The sequence below is a fragment of the Falco peregrinus genome, chromosome 2 (assembly GCF_023634155.1).
Source record: "Falco peregrinus isolate bFalPer1 chromosome 2, bFalPer1.pri, whole genome shotgun sequence".
Taxonomy (NCBI): domain Eukaryota; kingdom Metazoa; phylum Chordata; class Aves; order Falconiformes; family Falconidae; genus Falco; species Falco peregrinus.
The window spans coordinates 90,606,364-90,623,436 of NC_073722.1; the positions used below are offsets into that span (position 1 = coordinate 90,606,364).

At 58.2% G+C, this 17,073-nt stretch overlaps 1 protein-coding gene across 4 annotated transcripts in view; it reads right to left on the reverse strand.

Annotated features, from left to right (window-relative positions):
- SRRM4 (serine/arginine repetitive matrix 4) overlaps window positions 1-6,368 on the reverse strand; it is a 50,103-nt gene extending 43,735 nt beyond the window's left edge. For 2 of the 4 annotated variants that reach the window (XM_027780830.2, XM_055797786.1), the window contains exon 1: window positions 6,161-6,368. In XM_027780830.2, coding sequence (XP_027636631.2) covers window positions 6,161-6,291 — 131 coding nt within the window. In that variant the 5' untranslated portion in view covers window positions 6,292-6,368. The remainder of the gene's footprint in view (window positions 1-6,160) is intronic. The other 2 variants (XM_055797787.1, XM_055797785.1) reach the window with 1 other exon arrangement.
- Between the last annotated feature and the right edge of the window lie 10,705 nt (window positions 6,369-17,073).

A 17,073-nucleotide genomic window follows, 5' to 3' on the forward strand; every position in this document is an offset into this window, starting at 1 on the left:
CCCTCACAAAGGAGAAATCTCCCAATCCTGGGACTCCCCCCATGCAGCAAGAGCAGGGTCTGCAGAGCCCCTTACTGGGGACAAACTGCAGCAGGATGGGCTGCCCCGGGTGGTGGAGGCAGGATGGTGACAGCAAGGAGACAAGAGTGGCCACAGGACCCAGTGGTGTGCAGAAGCTCCTTAGCAACCCCTAGCATCAGGGTCATCACTGCTTTTTATTATTTAAGGCCTCACAGCCCTAAATATTTATTAGTTGGACATCAAGGGAGGATGTGAATGAGTGCATGGGGTTTCAGAGCCCTGCTCTCCTGCCTTGCCGGGGACAGGAGGCAAGCAGGGATGGAGGCTGGCCTGAGCTGGGCAGGGATGGTCCCGGCCCCACAAGACCCTAAACTGCCACATTTTGCTCTTGCCTGTTGCTCTGCACTTCAGCTCCTCTGTGAAACAGCCTCATCCAAGTGCTGGGACAGTCCTGAGCCTGGCAGGGAGGGGACCCCACAGCCCCCCAAGTGCAGCCCCCCAAGGCGCTGGACCCAGCGGCCAGGGCTGTGCTCACAAATCTGGCATCCACAGCTGAGCCCCTGCAGCATCTTCAGACCTGGGGCCTACAACGTTTCCCCCTGCCCTTCTAGTTTCCAGTCCTCTGTGGTGCTGGTCTGGGGACAGCCTTCAGCCCTGTGGCCACTTTTGGGAGCTTTTAGGTGAAGATGACAAAACCCCACATGACCGCAGCATGGGCACAGTGGGGAGATGCAGCACCTTTGGGGGTACCCCAGTGGCTCTAAGAAAGCCCAGTCCATGAACTTGGGTTTGGTACAGGGGCTTCCAAAGGCCCTTTCCCTCGTTCCTTATGTGCCTGTACATCCTTGCATGCTGGGGCACAGCATGCCTAGCTAAAGCACCCATGGGTGCTGAGCCCAGCCGTGCCACCTGGCACTCGCTGCATCCCACCCAACCCTGGCAGGAACCTCCCTGGCACACTGATGGGACCACCGCTCTGGGGACAGAGCTGTCCCCCACCCCAGCAGGGAGGCTAGCAGGGATACAGTCTCCAGCACCAGTCCAGTGGAGAAACGAATAGATGGGGCTGGGGGAAAGGATGATGATGATGATGAAGGCTCTACAAGCAGCAGCGAGGGGGTCTTGTGGGCATCCTCAGCTCTTCCCCTTGCTCAACCACCCCCAGCCTCTCAGCAGCTCCCGAGCTACCTAATTAGTTCTCCCGGCTTCCACAGCGTCCAGCTGGAGCCGGAGGGCAGGGACAGACAAAAGCCTCCCTATTGACAGCCCCTCTGAGGAAGGGGCTTTTCTTCTCCCCCTCTGCTTTTCTTTTTAAGCCCTTCTCCCCCCGCTTGGGCTGGGGCCACAGGCTCATTAGCACTTGGGCTCGTTGGGAGCAGGAGGGGAGCAGATGGCAGCCAGGCGGCTGGCGCAGCCGGCCCTGCCGCCGCCTCCTCCCGCAGAGCAGATGCCCGACCAACAAGGGGGAGGATTAACGGGAGTGGGGGGCCATCAGCACAGCAGGACTGCCAGCGCGTGCTCCCTCCCCAGCAGCACACCCTGACACTGATGCCCAAGGGCTGCCAGCCCGCTGGGGATGAGTGGGAATCAGGGCCACCAAGATGTAGCCAGGAAGCCAGAGGTTGGGATGGGGGATAGCTGGTCTGCAGTCCATCAGGGACTCGCTGCTGGGCCATAAATCACTGCAAAGGCTGGGGGGGGGGGGGGGGGCAATTGCAGCCACCTTCTGCCCCCGCTGAGGGTACTGTGACCCCCTGGCACTGAAGCACGATGGCTGTTCCTGCTTGGTCCCAGCATAGCCGGTGGACACACACTGCCACCCTTGCCCCAGCGGGTTTGCAGCAGCACTGCCCAGATCCGTCTATTGAGATGATCCGCGATAGCAAAGCAGGCAGTGAAACTGCACTTAATCCCACTTCAGCAACACACTCCTGCCTCCCCCTCCATGCACCGTGCATCCCAGGGGATTAAGGGTTAAAGCACAAATCCCCTGCGCTGCCCTGATGTGACCCACTTAGACCATCTGGCAGTGAGGGTAGCAGGAACCTCCTTTCCCCCAGCACTGCTGGTGCTCACCCGACATCACCGGCTGCCCCAGGAGCTTGCTTTTCACTTAGAAGTGGATTTTGGCTGAGTTTCAGCCACAATGCTGTGGCTGGGGGTGTGCGAACAGGGAACCCAAACTCCCCCAAAAGCACCCTGCAAGCCCCTGGACTGCCACCAGCTCCGGGTCCCAGGGGCACCCTGGAGCATCTCCCAGCCTGGTTGTCCCCGACAGCCACAGGTTCCCCAGCAGAAAGGTGCTGATGAAATATGCAGCAGCACTGGGAGAAGGTAGGCTGCCGAGCGAAGGGGCTCCCAGCCGCCGCGCTGTGGCTGAGGTCATGGCCAGGGAAGAGATGCAGGCAAAAGCCCAGCCAAGAGGGGGGAAAGGGGATCCCCGCTGTGGGGCCGAGGCTACAACGTGGCAGTAATGCCCATGCCCACAGGCTGGGCAGAGACTGATGGCACCTTGTCATGGGAGGTTTAAAGAGCATTTTCTAGTCACAAGAGCTGAAGCCCCTCACAGGGGGGCCTTGCAGCACCCTTATGGACCAGCAAGAGGGAGCGAGGGCACCCTGGCTCAGCAGAGGGGCTTGGGGCAGGGTGGGGGACCCTGTCCCTCATCCTATCCATCCCCAGCCCACTGGGCGCACAGACTCCTCAAATCCCACCCTGGAATATTGCATGCACGGGAGAAACCTGCTTGCAAATGCAAGCACGAGGGCAGCCCCAACCCAGCCTCCCCATACCACCGAGTCCCTCATCCCCAGCTGCAAAAGCACAGCCCCGGACTGCACGACAAAGCCCCACCAAGCCCTGCTGGGGAAAGGTTAATTGGAAAAGCCCCTTTCCCCATCACCTCGCTTTTTCCTTTCATGCTGCAAACTGGTCAATAATCCATTTACTTTGGCAGAGCCCTGCTCTGGGTGCAAAGCTGTGTCAGGGGACAGAGTACATGCGCCCCCCCCCCCCCCCCCCCAGCCCCAGCAGGACCAGGAGGGAAAAGATTAATGTATTCTTTTGTTCCAGGATGAGCCATGGGTTTAGCAGAGATTTAACCCTCCAAACCTCCCAGAGAGCTTGATGAGAATTTAGATGGAAGAGGCTTTATCTCCAAGACCAGCAGCAAGGTGGTGGCGAGGGGTGGGGTACAGGGCAGAGCCAGCTAGAAGTGGGGGGAAAATGGAAAAAAGTAAAAAATCACCTTCTGGCCTGGGGAACCCCACTGCTGCCCCACAAGGATGCAGGATAGAGCCCTTAGCCATGCCCAGGGCACCCTGAAGGGATGGATATGGGCTATGCCCACTGTGGGAGCTCCCAGCAGGACACCTATGCCACAGCTGAGCTCCACGAGGGCACAGGCTCAGCCAGCAAAACTGTTGGAGAGATGGGCAGTGCTGGCCCAGAAACTATGCCATCACCTCCACTGCTGTGGGAAGCGTGGGGCTGGATCCAGGGCAGAGATCTGCAGTGTTTGCAGAGGACCAGCTGTCAAGTGTGGGAGAAAACAGAAATCCAGATGGTCATCTTAATTTTTCATTTGGCTAACTGGTCTCCCCATTTCCTGTTCGCTGGCACCACAGTCATTTGCTCTTAAATTAGCTGGGAGTATTGTCAGGGAAGAAAGGCCGATCTGAGCAGCAACACATCAAAACCTTCAGAAAAAACAAACCCAGAGCAGAGCCGGGCACTGAGACGGCTGCAAGAGGAGCTGCTGCAAGCCCTGGGGCCGTTCTCCCCACAGCTGAGGAGCAGGAGCCAGCTCTGGCTCTGGCTCTGGCCATGGTGGAGGCTCAGGGTGCTGGGGACATGGCTGTGCACTCCAAAGGGGACCTGCTGCAAGGCCCCTGGGGATGTGAGATCTGGCATCTCATAGGTGTGATCCTACCAGGACAGCAGTCTCTGGCTCCCTGCAGTGTCCTGCGTGGTGCAAGCCGAGCTGGTAGCCCTGATGAGAGGAGCCAGGGACCACGGTGTCTCTTCTCCCCCAGCATTTGGCTTCAGCCCCCCGAGCGGCCCCTCCGTGGCACAGGGGCAGGGGCGAGTGCAGCAAGGGCCCCCCAGACCCCAGGGAGAGCCCTGCTGGGGCTGATCCCGCTCAACACCTGTAGCAGTGGCTGCGGTGCAGATGGCAGCACCGTGGGGAATATCCCCTGGCCCTGACTGGCGGCACACGCTGCGAGGAGACAAAAGGAGCTGGGCTGCACCGACACAGGGACCTGGCAGCATCACGGCCAGCTGCACAGACCACATCCCGGCTTGGGGACCCTGTTGTGCAGGATCTGCCAGTGCCAAGGCGCAAAATGCAGCAAAGCTGAGCTGACAGGTCCAGTTTGCCATGTGCCGAGAGCTCCTGACCCCTACGCAGACAGTTCTTCTCCTACCACAGCTGGCATTGCCAGCGAAATGGAGAGGCACGCGCGTTCGTTAACTTTTTAATGGAGCTGCAAACGCCCCGAGCTGTGATGCTCAGCCCAACCAGGATGTCCATGGCAATCCAACTTGCTGTTTAGAGCCCTGCATCATTCCTGGTCCTCAGGCCTGCTGTATTTCCCCCGTGCCCTAATTTGTTGCCATATTACATCTCCCAACGTGAGATATTCAAGCAGCACGGCTCACTCTGGCACATTCAGGCTGGAGAGAGTGTGTGTGAGCCAGCACCCAGCCCGCTGACAGCCCCTTCGGGTGTCCACTGTAGCCCAACACAGAGGAGGAGAAAGGCATGGTGGTTCCTCTCCCCCACAAAGCTGAAGCCCGTGGAAGCGATATTCTCCTTTGGAAGCCTAAGCTGTGCCTTTCCCAGTTTCCTACCCTGACTAATGGCAATTGGAGAGATCAGAAGAATTCATACTCGGGCAGCTGGGCTGCAGGGGCAGAAGTGACCCCCACATCGCATGAGCGGCGGAACCCCCATTCATGAGCAGCAGGACCCCCGTCCCCATCACCGCTGTGGCTCACAGCCTTTGCTGGCATGGGAGGCAGCCGGAACAGCTTGCTCCCTGTGAGCTCTCTGCTTTTTAGTCCAGGCTGGACCCCTGACACCCAGCCTGCTGCAGATCAAGCCCCTCTCCTCTACAGACCCATCACCTTCATGAAACTTTGGTGTTTTCCCCACACCAGATGGGGAGCAGCCAGCAGTGGAAATACAGAGCAAAGAGAGAGGAGAACCAGCAAAACCCTCCTTTCCTTATAAAAACAGTGTCAAGAGGATATTTTTAACCAATATTGAGACAGCAAAATCAAACTGGTCTAAATTAGAGAGCGGATTGTTGTGGGGAAGCCGCACAGATCCTTGCCCATGCGACAGCCCAGCTGAGCGGCTCGGTGGGTACAAGCAGCCCCCTCACCCCATTTCACAGGTTTTGGCCATTGCTTTGCCTCTGGCAATCTTGGGGACACTGGCCACCCCGGGAGCAGGGGGACAGGGCAGGCAGGCACCAGATGTGCCAAGATGAGACTGCTCAGCTTTGGGAGCTGGGGGACACCAGCTGCAGAGCTGTCCCAGTCCGTGACTGGGTGCAGGCTCCTTGGGCAGCCAGAGCCTCCGGGCTGCATGGCCCTGGGGTGCATTAGCTCCCCCACTGCACTGCTCCCTTCCCCAGGCATCGCCTTCCCAAGGGTGCCTGGTGAAGGAGCGATGCAGAGACCAGACGACCAGCAGAACAACACAGCCCAGGGGTCTGCAGAGCAGTGATGGAGGTGGCTACACTTACTGGTTGATGACCCCCACCACTGCCCGCCTCCCCCCCACCCCCCACCCCCGAGCCCTAGCTAGAGCTTTCCAGGAGCCCACACTGTTCCCGTCGGGGGGCAGCCAGCTTCCACGCTTCAAGCACCACCAAGCCAAAGTTTCCCGAGCCTGCTCCCCTCCAGCACAGCACCTGCCTAGGGAGGGGGCCCAGCCACCCCCCACCCCCCCAGTCACCCCAGGTCCCCCAGCTTCTCACTGGGGGCAGGAGGAGGAGACACTGCAGACCCTCCTAACGGGGGGTACTCAGTGAGGGTGGGGAGAAGGCTCAGGGTGGCATAACCCTCAGCCGGAGGTGGGATCCGGGGGTGTCCCTGAGCCCACCGCCCGTACCCCAGCAGCCCTTACCTAGACAGCGGCTTGCGGGCCGTGATGCTGGCCACAATGATGCTCTCGGGTCGTGGGGTGGCAACGGCTTTGAAGGTGCCTCGCCAGAACTTCTCGAAGAGCTGCTTCTCGCCCTGCTGCACGCTGGCCATGGCCCCCGCCCGCGCGGCCCCCGGGCCCCGCCGCTCTCCGCGGTGCTGAGCGCTACATCCCCGCCCGCCCCGCTCGCTGCCGGCAGCCCGGCCCGCCGCTGCCCCGGCTGGCGGGGAGCTGTGCGGCCCGGCCGCCCCCGCCTCCCGTTTTGTGCCGGCGAGGCGGGGAGAGGGGCCGGGCCCCGCCGCCGACCCCTCCCTGGTACCGCCTCCCGCGGCGGCGGCGCCCGGGGCCGCGGCGAGCCCGGCCGGCGGCAGCAGGGCAGCTCCGCGGGGGTCCTGGCCGCCCTCCTCGGGCTGGATTCACTCTTCCCCCCGTGGGAAACACCGGCTGGTCGCCCCGCAGCAGCCGGTTCGGGGGGGCCAGGACCCTCCGGGCAGGTGTGCCGCCCGTGCTGGCAGACCCCGTCCCTCCCCGGGGTCTTCAGCCCCCAGGACCCCTCGTGCTCCATCCCCGCCATCACCTTCCCCAGCCGCGGAGCCACCTGAGCTCGCTGCGGAGCCGCGGGCACCCCCATGCCTTGCCCTTTGCGAGGCACAACCCCCCCAGGGCAGAGCACCAGCCTGGGCCCCCACAAGCCCTCTGACCCCCAACACAGGCTGCTGGGGGCTTCTGTGTTTGCCCAGTCCCGGCTGCTGGCCCAGGGCAAGGCGGAGGGAGAGCCTAGAGTACCAGCTGGGATGGCCGAGGGAGAAAGCAGCAGGAGGCCATGGAGACCTCTCTGTAACTGGTCCATACTGAGATCCATATGGGGAGGAAATTTGGGAAGAAACCCCTTCTTCCCCCCCCTTTCCATTTAACAGGCACTGCTGGAGTGGAGGGACGGGGCACGCTGTTTCTTGGCCCCAGCAGTGGGGTTGGGCAGCAGCAGGCTGGGAAACCCTGCAGTGGGGTCCCAACCAGCTCAGAAAACAGTTCCTCACCTTCCAGGGCAGGATTTGACCTGCCAGGACCAAGCACATGAGGAAGGAGAGGGAAAGGCTGGGGCAGCACAAGTGCAGCGGTGCGATTTCCCTTAGCCTCTGCACCGAGTACAATAAAAACGTCTTTAGGAGAAAATCCTTCTACTAGAGGCTTTGAAGCGCAAGTAAAAGCTGGTGACCTTGGATGAATGAGACTCTCTCTATTGTGCCTTGGAAACCCGCATGATACATTTATGTAAGCAACAGGGGGATAATGGAGCCAGGAACAATAGGTGGTGGGAGCTGAGAAAGAATGGAAATCACGGAGAAACTTAATCGCTTTCTTGCAATAAATGCAAAATTAGCAGAAGGCTCATTCTGACAGCATTGTCTGTCGAACTCCTCCTTCCCTTTTTGCTTTCTTCTCCCACTGCCAGGGTTCTGCCCCGCTGGTACCTGGGGGCAGGCAGCCCTGAGCTGCATCCCCAAGCCAAGAGCTGCAAAGCAAGAGCCTCGGTGGCACGCGCTGGCCGGCAGCGGCGGCCTTTGTGCTGCAAGGCCACGAACGGCTGGAGACGGATGCTGGGGAAGTGGCAGCAGTGGGAGCAGGCATGGAGCCAGCAGGGCTTTATAGAAATGCTGTCAGCTCTGCCAGACATTGCCTAAAAAGCCTGATAGGAAAGGACGACATTCATGCACGGCAGAGAGATGCTCGCTGGGAGGCTGCTCCCCCCGGGACACCACGCAGAGGCGACAGGCACTGTGCTCGGCTCGGGAAAGGCCAGCGGTGAGCTACAGCCCTGCTCTAGCCCAGGGCACATTGCACATGCCATGGACAGGAGATGTCGGAGTGGGGACCCTCCAGGGACTGCCACGGCTAGCAAATGGCAGGACAGAACAGAAGGAACAGGGAAAGGGGCTTGGGAGGTCTAGAGTAGCCACGCTGCAGAAGCACAGCTGGGGGAGGGTGCAGACAGCACCCATAGCAGACACAGCGAGCACCCACCAGCAGGAGCCCTCACCCACCCCCCCATCGCCCTTCTCCTGCAGACGGGCAGGGACAGGCGCTCACCACCCAAGCAAATCCCAGCTTGGATTTCCTCTGGCCCTTCCAGCCTTTCCCATAACAGCCTATTCATTAGGAGCCCGATTCCCTTCCGAGCACATTAAACTCGTCAAAGAGAGATCAGGTACAAGTACGCACGTGCCCTGGTCTTGCTCTGTTTTGTTAGCAAGTGACCCAAACACAGGGTCAGGGTTAGGCAGGAGCCCTGCCGGCATGGTCAGCCCAGCCCTCTGCTTGTGGCTCATTAACCAAACACCCTGCAAAGCATCAGCCCTTGCATCTCCCTGGGCTCTGCCGGATGACTTTGACCACCCTGAGCTGCAGCTGGGGTCCTCAGTGCACCCCAGGGCTTTTCACCCCCTTCCACCATCAATCGTGGAACAGCTCTGAACACCCGAACGTTAACTACCAAATAAAAGGAATAATAAATGTTTTCACTATTAAATTAGCAGCACGGGTGGCATGTGGGCAGGAGGAAGGATGTGATCATTACAACAAGAACCCTCTCTCCTGGCATACCTTGTGGAAACATCAGTGAGCCAATTAAGCAATTGGCTCAGTTAACGGAGGCTCCTAGGAATAGACTTCCCTGCTATAGAATAACTGCGCTGTAATAAATTGTCTCATAAATAAACAGCCTGAAAAAGCATTACAAGATACCCAGAAAAAGCACTATATCATAAGCAGAAGTGATACCATACATTTCTAGCGTATCTATTAGCCCGTGGCATTGCCAATGCTTGCCCAAACCTGAGCCCCCTGTGAGGAGCCCTGGGGCTGGTGCCATGGGGCAGAGGGAGCCCCCCTGCCCTCCCTGCCCCGAGCCCTCGGGGTGGTCACGGCCATACTCTGGAAACAGCATCCTCAGAGCCCCAGCAGATGCTGGCCACCCTGTGGGCCTGCTGTCTGCCAGCAGCATGCGGCCGGCAGCTCCTCTCCCTGTGGGCACTGCAATAAATGCTATGCCGGGTTATTTACAGCCCCAGTGATAACGTGGGGCTCTGCCAGGTTCCAATGCTTGCACCCGAACGGGTGCAAGGAACCGTAGCAAAGAGAGTGAGTCCTGGGATGGGAAGAGGGAAACTAGGACTTGGAGGATAGCTGCACGATTTCCTGCAAAGCAAAAAAAACCCCCAACCCAACCAAAAAACCCACAACAAAATCCCCACAAAAAAAACCAAACAAAAAAGCCCCTCTTTCTTAGAGAGCTCTTCTTCCGTGATTTGGTGTTGGTTTTTTTTAATGACACAAAGGGCTGAGCCTGTGCTTCCCCCACCCTGCACAGGGGGGCTGCAAACAAGGCTGCCGGGCCCCCAGCACCACCAGCTTTGCCCCGTTCCACAGCCCTGTAACCGCCCGCACCACACAATTAGACACCCAGCACCCCCTCAACCCACAACCCCCCCTTCTGGGGCCTGAACCCCCCTGGGAAACCTGAGAGGGACCTACCTGGCTCAGAGGTAGGCGGGGATGCTCAGGACCCCCAGCCCTGCCTTCTCCTGCTTTATCCTCTCCCACGTTTAAAGGGTCCGATGTCCCCATCCGCTCCCACCCCCCGGCTTTGATTCTGGGGGTGATGGAGAAAAGAGAGCGGTCCCTGCTCTGGGTGAACACTTGCTGTGGGTGTTCAGCCGCTGTCAAGGAGGACGAGTTTTGGGGCCAAGGGAAGAAGTGATCAGCGGGGAGAAGCTTTGTGTGCTCAATAGGTACCCGAGGGGAGGGAAAGGAGAAAATGTGTTTAACTAGGATTAAAATTTAATCTGTTTCCCCTAGTAGAGAGAAGAAAGCTGGGTTTGTCCTGGAGCTGCACAGATATTTTACTATCAATGTTGAGGCTGGTCGTTGGGGTTTTTTTTCTTATTTGGCTTGCAGCTGGCGGGAAGAGCCGGAGCCTGGTTTTGCCCAAACTGCCCCATTCCCACCTCCACGCAGAGCTGGCGTGTGCCGCTCCACCCATTCCCCAGCCAAACAGGTTTACTGCAAATGCAGAAAATCAATAATTATCTTTGGAAGTATTCATTATCACTCAAGAGTCAATAAACAAAGGCTCTGAGTGCCCTCTGTTCACAGCACTTCAGAAGCACCTACCAATTATTCCCTTGACTAAGCCAGCCCTGCCTGGCAGGAGGGGGGGTTCTCCACCACATGCTGCAAGACGGCTGCCTGCTTCGGCCAGGGAGGAGGAGGAGGAGGTGGAGGAGGAGGAGGAGGAGGAGGAGAAGGAAGAAGGGTTTGCTTAAAATAACTGAGATGTGAACCTGCAAGGCGATGTATGGCTCTGCTTGGGATGCTGTGGCAAATGCAGATGTGTGCTGAGAGGGTCCAGCCATGGGGCTGCGCAGGCGGAGGGGCTAGGAGGTGCTCAGCGGGGCTGGATCCAAGCTGCTTTTCCCAAGAAAGGCAGGGTGGGGCAGGGAAGCAGCAACAGCTGTGGGACAAAGTGCAGCGCTTGCCGAGCTGGAGAAAGCACTTGGAGGGTGATAGGTGGCCAAGCAGCCCCATGCTGCCGCCAGAGCATCTTTAACTCAGTAAATACATTTTGCAGAGTCAAACCATTGCAAGAGGGCGTGAATCATCTTTCTGGTGGGAAATAACTGATCTATGGCTCTTTTTGCTGCTCCTGGCTGGCCCCGCTGCCCGCCTCCTCCCTTGGGGAGGGAGGAGGGAAACCTGTGGGCTTGGGGTGTAAAAACCACCAGGATGGGAGCAGGACCAGCACAGGGTGTTAACCCCAGGGTGCAGGACACCCCCATCCAGGCCCTGGCTGCCTCATAGCAGTCCCAAGATGCCTCTCCATCATTTCCAGACGGACACCAGTGACCTGCTGAGCCCCTGCGTCCCCTTCCCCAGGGATACCCACAGCAGCAGGATCAAGCATCTCCCACCCTGGCTTTCTGTGCTTGCTTTGCCATCGGCAGGAGAGGGCTTTGCAGCTCGCCCACCCGTGCACCTGCTCCAACAAAAGCACTTTTTCCTTCCTGCTCCCCTACTGAAGCCGCCCAGCCCCTGATATTTAGGCAGCGCAAGATGAAAAGGCACGGGGACAGATAAGTGCGAGCGTTCGCAGGCAAAGCCATTTGCAGCTGCTGGAAAGAGCGGAATGAAAAGGCAGGAGCAGAGGGGAAGCAGGAAAACCAGACCATGGCCTTTTCTTCTCTGGCTCTAAAGAAGCTCTGGAGTGGGAAGGGGGATGGAGGGATGGAAATGAAAATACCATTTTTCCCCTCTGAGCCACAGCAGCCGTGGCGGCGAGCTGGCCCCCGGGGACCATGCGGCAAAGCCACGCAGCCGCTGCTGCTCTCCAAGTGCCACTGCTGAAAGGTCAAATGCAGCTGCTGGAGGGGGACAGAGCCTGCAGCCGCACGTGTCTGGGCAGGAGAGGCAGGGCCCAGCTTGCCAGCCTGGGAGCAGATGGAGGAAAGCCCCTTGCTGGGCTGCAGTGGCCAGGGGCAGCCCCCAACTGCAGGCAGAGGGTTCCAGTGCCCCAAGGATGCAACCCAAGAGATGGGAAGAGCAAAACACAGGGCTGCCCTCCTCTTCAGTGCCTTCCTTGGCTGGCAATTAGCAGCCTCCAATCACACAAATAGCACCATTGTCTGTTGGGGTAATTACTAACTAATGAAAGGGAGGCAACTGGGCTGGCTCCTAGCCTCCAGCTCAGGGTCTGGCAAGAGGGGGTAGTTCGGGATGCCCAACACAGGTTTGGGCTGCAGAGCTGGGAGGCATCAGGTTTTTGCCTCTAGCTTGGGGAGGGTGGGATGGGTCAGACCAGGATGTACATCCTCCTCCAAGCTGGCACCTGGATGTTCCCATTTCTGGCTTGCTGCAGGCCCTGGAGCCAGCCCAGCAGAGCCAGCTCCTGCCCCCTTCATCCAGCACCTCCCTGTGCCTGGCTGCACCTCACTGCACTGAGCCCATGAGCCAAACCAGGGGCAGGAGGAGGTTTGGTTTCCCCGGGCTGCTCAGGCTTTAAGAACCCCCTGGGCTCAGCCCCCCTCAGCTGTCCTCAGCCACCCCAGCTACAACAGCCCATCTCCCTGGGGGAGCTGAGGTCTGGACCAGGTGGGAGAGGGACAAGGTACAATCCCCACCCTTTCAGTTTGGGCTCAGACCTCAAAACTCATTTCACACCACGAGCCCCCTGGCCCAAGCCCACCAGGGATGGGGAAGATGCTGCCCACAAACTAGAGCTGCCCACAAACCCAAAGCTATTTAACTAAATCTAGTTAAAACAAAACTTTGGGGTACGCTGATGGGACAAGCAGTTTAACTCCATGCAATCCCCCCTCACTGGGGTTTTTTCTCTTGCTTTTTCCCCGCTGCCTTATTGTGCTGGGACAGCAGCAGCCATGAGCAGAGGAGCCCTGTTCTGCCTCCTCAGCCCTCGCCACGCAGGGCTGCCCACGCTGTAGGGGAGTGAAGCAGGAGGGAGCAAAGTGCTGTGTTCTGGCTTTTATAGACTATTACTTATAATGGAGAGGAACAAAAATACTGTAAAATAAAGCACTTGAGGGCGTCAGCCTAAGCGTTAAATAGGCTTCTGCTAAAAAGCTGCTTCGATGAAAAAGCTTCCTGACTTGGATCGGAGGCATTACCCTGCTTGTGAGAAAGCTGGAGCTTTGATAAAGCCGGGGGGACAGGCAGCACCATCCTGGGAAAAGGGCTCTCATGCTCCTCTGGGGGTGCAGGATGCTTCTCTTGGGGCACAGGATGCTCTTCCTGGGGTGCGGGATGCTCCCTGCTCCAATCCCTCCCACCAGCCGCTTATAGGTGCCTCAGGAGAGCACCCAGTCCCCTAAATTTTAAGCTTCCCTTCCCATCCCATCCCTGTGGAGCAGTGCTGCCCCTGCAAAACATGTGGAACATTTTGCCATGTTAATAGGCATCGCAACTGCTAATGTGTAAACTTTTACTGCTCTGGAGAACAAATGGGGAGTTTGGGGAGCAGACACTTCCCATTAAGACACACTAATGAAATGTGAAAATGTTTTACTGTGCTGTAATTTTATATATTTTCGAACACAGCCGCAGCTGCAGCACTGTTCCATTTGTGGCTAATTTAAGCACCAATTAAACCAGGCTAAATTGCAGCCAAGTACGCTGCAGGAACTGATGTGACAAGGGACGTGTCCAGGAGCCCCAAATCTCCCTGACCTTGCTGTCACAGTTCGAGCTGGTCTGCAAGATGGATCAAGAGCCACTGGCTCCTGGCCCTCACCAAAAGGTCATGGCAGGCCCCCGAGGACAGGGAGATTTGCTGGCTGGGGCGACGTGAGGGCCCCATGCCTCCCACGGGCTCCAGAGCAGTTGGGGGCATCTGCAGGTGCCCAGCTCTCGGAGAGGTCCTCTTCCCTGCTGGCTGCAGTCAGGAGCTCAGATGAGGCCAGGGCTGTGGCAAACTCTTCCCACTCAGCCAGGGACTCCCACTCCCCCTTGCAGGAGCCACGATGTCCTTCCCGGGGCATCTCCTCAGACCCCCATGGCCCAGCTAACACTGGCGCTGTCATTGCATGCTGCACCCTGCACATCACTGAAGCTCCTGCTCACCCCAGATGCCTGCTGGGGAAGCCAATTCATCTCAGAAAAAAACCCCTCATTTTTCTGAATAATGCAGGAGCTGGTGGGATTTTGTTCTTCCTCTTGGATAAAGGAAGGAATAAACTAAAGGCTGTGTCGTGCCTGCTGGCCTCACCTCCATAGCATCCTGAGTGGGGCTGGTGGCTGCGCAGGGGGGTCCCAGCTCCCTTTAGCAGGGATGGAGTCCAAAGGCAGCAAGGGTGTCCCACAGCCCCAGGCATAGGGAGCTGCCTGCTTCCCTAAGGGCATTATTATGGTTTTTTTAGTTGATTTGGGCAATTGCAATAGATCCCCTGCGGCCTCTGGTTTCCACCCAGGCCAGGTTAGACCCAATTTAGCTCAGGAAGAGCAGGGCTGGCATTCTCCCACAGCCTGTGCATATGATTCTGGTACCTATGGGCACCCCATCCCCGCAGACCCTCCACCTGCCCCCCACCTTTCCTCCAGCCAGCAGGCTTGGCAGAGTCCCCAAAAGCTTTTTCTAATACCTACACACACATATATATATATTTAATGGGCATTTTCCAAGGGCAGCCAGATTGATGGCACAGACCCCGGGCAGCAGCACAGGATCCAGCCCCCGAGCACAAACCCAGGTGGCGGGGGGACAGGCTCCATCAGCTCACTGGGCTCCTGTGGGGTCTGGAGAGGATGTCTGTCTGTCTGTCCGTCTGCCTGCCTGTCTGTCCAGATGAGCCACCATGCTGGCACCTGGGTGTCAGGACTGGAGAATGGGTCTGAGCAGGAACACTGAGCAGAATGGGAAGCAGGAACACGGGAATTTTGCCTTCCCAATGCTCAGCAGAGGCTGCAGAGGCAGCAGGGCAGCACAGGAGGGTCTGGTGTGGCCCCACTTGTCCCACTCAGGCGCTTCCACAGGGTTTCATGCCGCCCCTACCTGCCCCAGGACATGCAGCCCTCCTTGTGTGCCCCCAAAACGCAGGGCAAAGGTGACCGAGGGCTGGCGGGCAGCATCTGCTGCCTGCTAAACAGCCAAGGTAATGGGGCAGGCGACCTCATCCCCCACCTGCCAAAACACCCACCTGGCCTCTTGCCTCCAGGTTCCCCCCCAAGCTCACTGACCCCTGCAACACCCCAGCCCCCCCAAACCCCTTGGCTGGCAGCAGAGCTCACCTGCAGCCCCCCCTGCTCCTGCTGCCTTTTAACAAGCACCCCTTAACCAGGCCATGCCTCATAAACTCCAATTAGTGGGCAGGTCATTTCCATCAACCATCAACAAGCTCCAGTGCCCATGGCTGGATCCTGGTCCAGCATCTCCTGGCGACGCTGGTCCGGTACCCGACGGGCAGGGATCCCACCGCTGGAGGAGGCTGCAGCCAGGGACAGACCTCTCCAATTAATCCAATTACATTGCGTTGGTGGTGCAACCGGTGGATTAATTGCGGTTTGCTCCAGGTAAATGGCAGGTGGAAACACTCCCGTGTTCAAACAGGCTTGTTATTTGCTATTAGCTATGAAAAGCCCAGCCTCTAAGTTGGCTGGTGAGGAAGGCAGTCCTGCCACTAGCATCATCCTCGTTGGGAGAACGGAGAGCTCGCTCCTCCCTGGGCACACTGAGCGCTGGCAGAGCCCTCATGTCGCTCCCGAAAAACCAATCTTTCCCTAAGACTGAAAAAACAGAGATTAGAGAGACAACTCTGGGAGCAGGAGTGCGGAGTGGAAGGCTGCTTGCTCTCAGCTATTTTTTTTTTAATAGAATAAAAAGGAGATTATTGGAAACAATTAATTGTTCAGACTGCCAAGAAGATGAAAGTGTCAGGAGTAAACAGATGCTGGTCACGATTCAGCGCTCATTAAGGCAGGAGAAGGATTCATTTCATATGCATGATTAACTCCTGGCCACTGATGATTTACGCAGCAGATGATCAAAAGAGAATTAATTATTCCACAAATCGGGCTGCAGCCAGCCCGGCCCTGGTCTTCACCGGTGCTGCCAATGGCACAGCCTGCGGCCCACGAAAACCGGACTGCGGGGCTTGGACCTGGCTGTGTGCTGTCTGCCCCTGCCCGGGGGTGTTTGCCCCCCCAGCCCCCAGCCCCCTGCCCGCCAGCCCCCCCGCTGCCTGGCCTGCCTGGCACCACGACCATCTCCTCAGCTGCGGCACCTCCACATCACTGTGTTCAGCGTCCAAGGGGGTTTGTGCTGCCCAGCCCTGCTGGAACGGCCACCGGGAGGTATCGATATCGGCTTTCTGACACCCAGCTCAATAATCTCCTCCTTCCTTAGCGGTAATTAACCCAGGGAAGGTTTCTCTCCACTTGACACCTTTTCTTTTCTTTGTGATTGATGGAGTCTCTCGCTGTTACAAATCCACACCATAATTAAAGGAAGGAACTCCACTCCCTCTACCTGATTTATTTTTTAATACAGTCCCCTTTTGATCTCGTCTCTTTCTTAATTAAATTACGAGCCGTGAATCAACACCCCTGCCACTACAAAAGCTGTTCTGCCTCACTCGCTTTTCCTCCAGCAAGAGGGAAACAGTGTCTCCAAATCTTGGTGACAGGGAATCACCTGAAGTTACATGAAACGCCAGCTCTGCTCTTGCCTAGATTTTATGAGGAGCACAGGAGCTCCTGCATGGATCCTGCATGCTGGTGGTCTCACGGAGAGCGAACGTGAAGCCCCCAGAACGGGGCTGCAAAGCACGGAGTGATGCTGTGGGGTGATTTCTTTGCAGCCACCCTGTGTCCCTGGTGGGTGCTGTGGCTGCTGGGGGACACAGGACAGCTGGGGGACTGTGGCACCAGCCCAGGCATCGCTCTCCTGCCTGTGCCCTGTCCCAAGGAGGGGAAACTCCTCCCAGAAACAGCACCGGGGCTCCACTGGGCTTGTCCATCTTTGGGAACAACAAATTATGGGTCCACAAAGCCCCCATGGTGCTTCCCTGCTCAGGGGGCTCAGCCCATCCTCGACCATCCCCAGCACACATGGTGCCCGCCCCTGCCGTGCCAGCAGCATCCCTCCCACACCGTGGTACCCTCGTACCCCCCAGGCCCCGTTCTCCTGCGCCTCGCCTCCCTGCTCTGAGGCCACCATCGAGGGAAAATCGGATGCCAGCCACCTCACAGGGCACAGCCCCTGGCCACACACCACTGGCCCACCACGGGCACCTGGCACGGCCGACATGCATTGCTGTGGCTGCTGGAGGGCTGGGGAAGCCGTGTGTCACGGGAGCATAATGGCATAATAACTCTTTCCTGTGCAGTCTGGG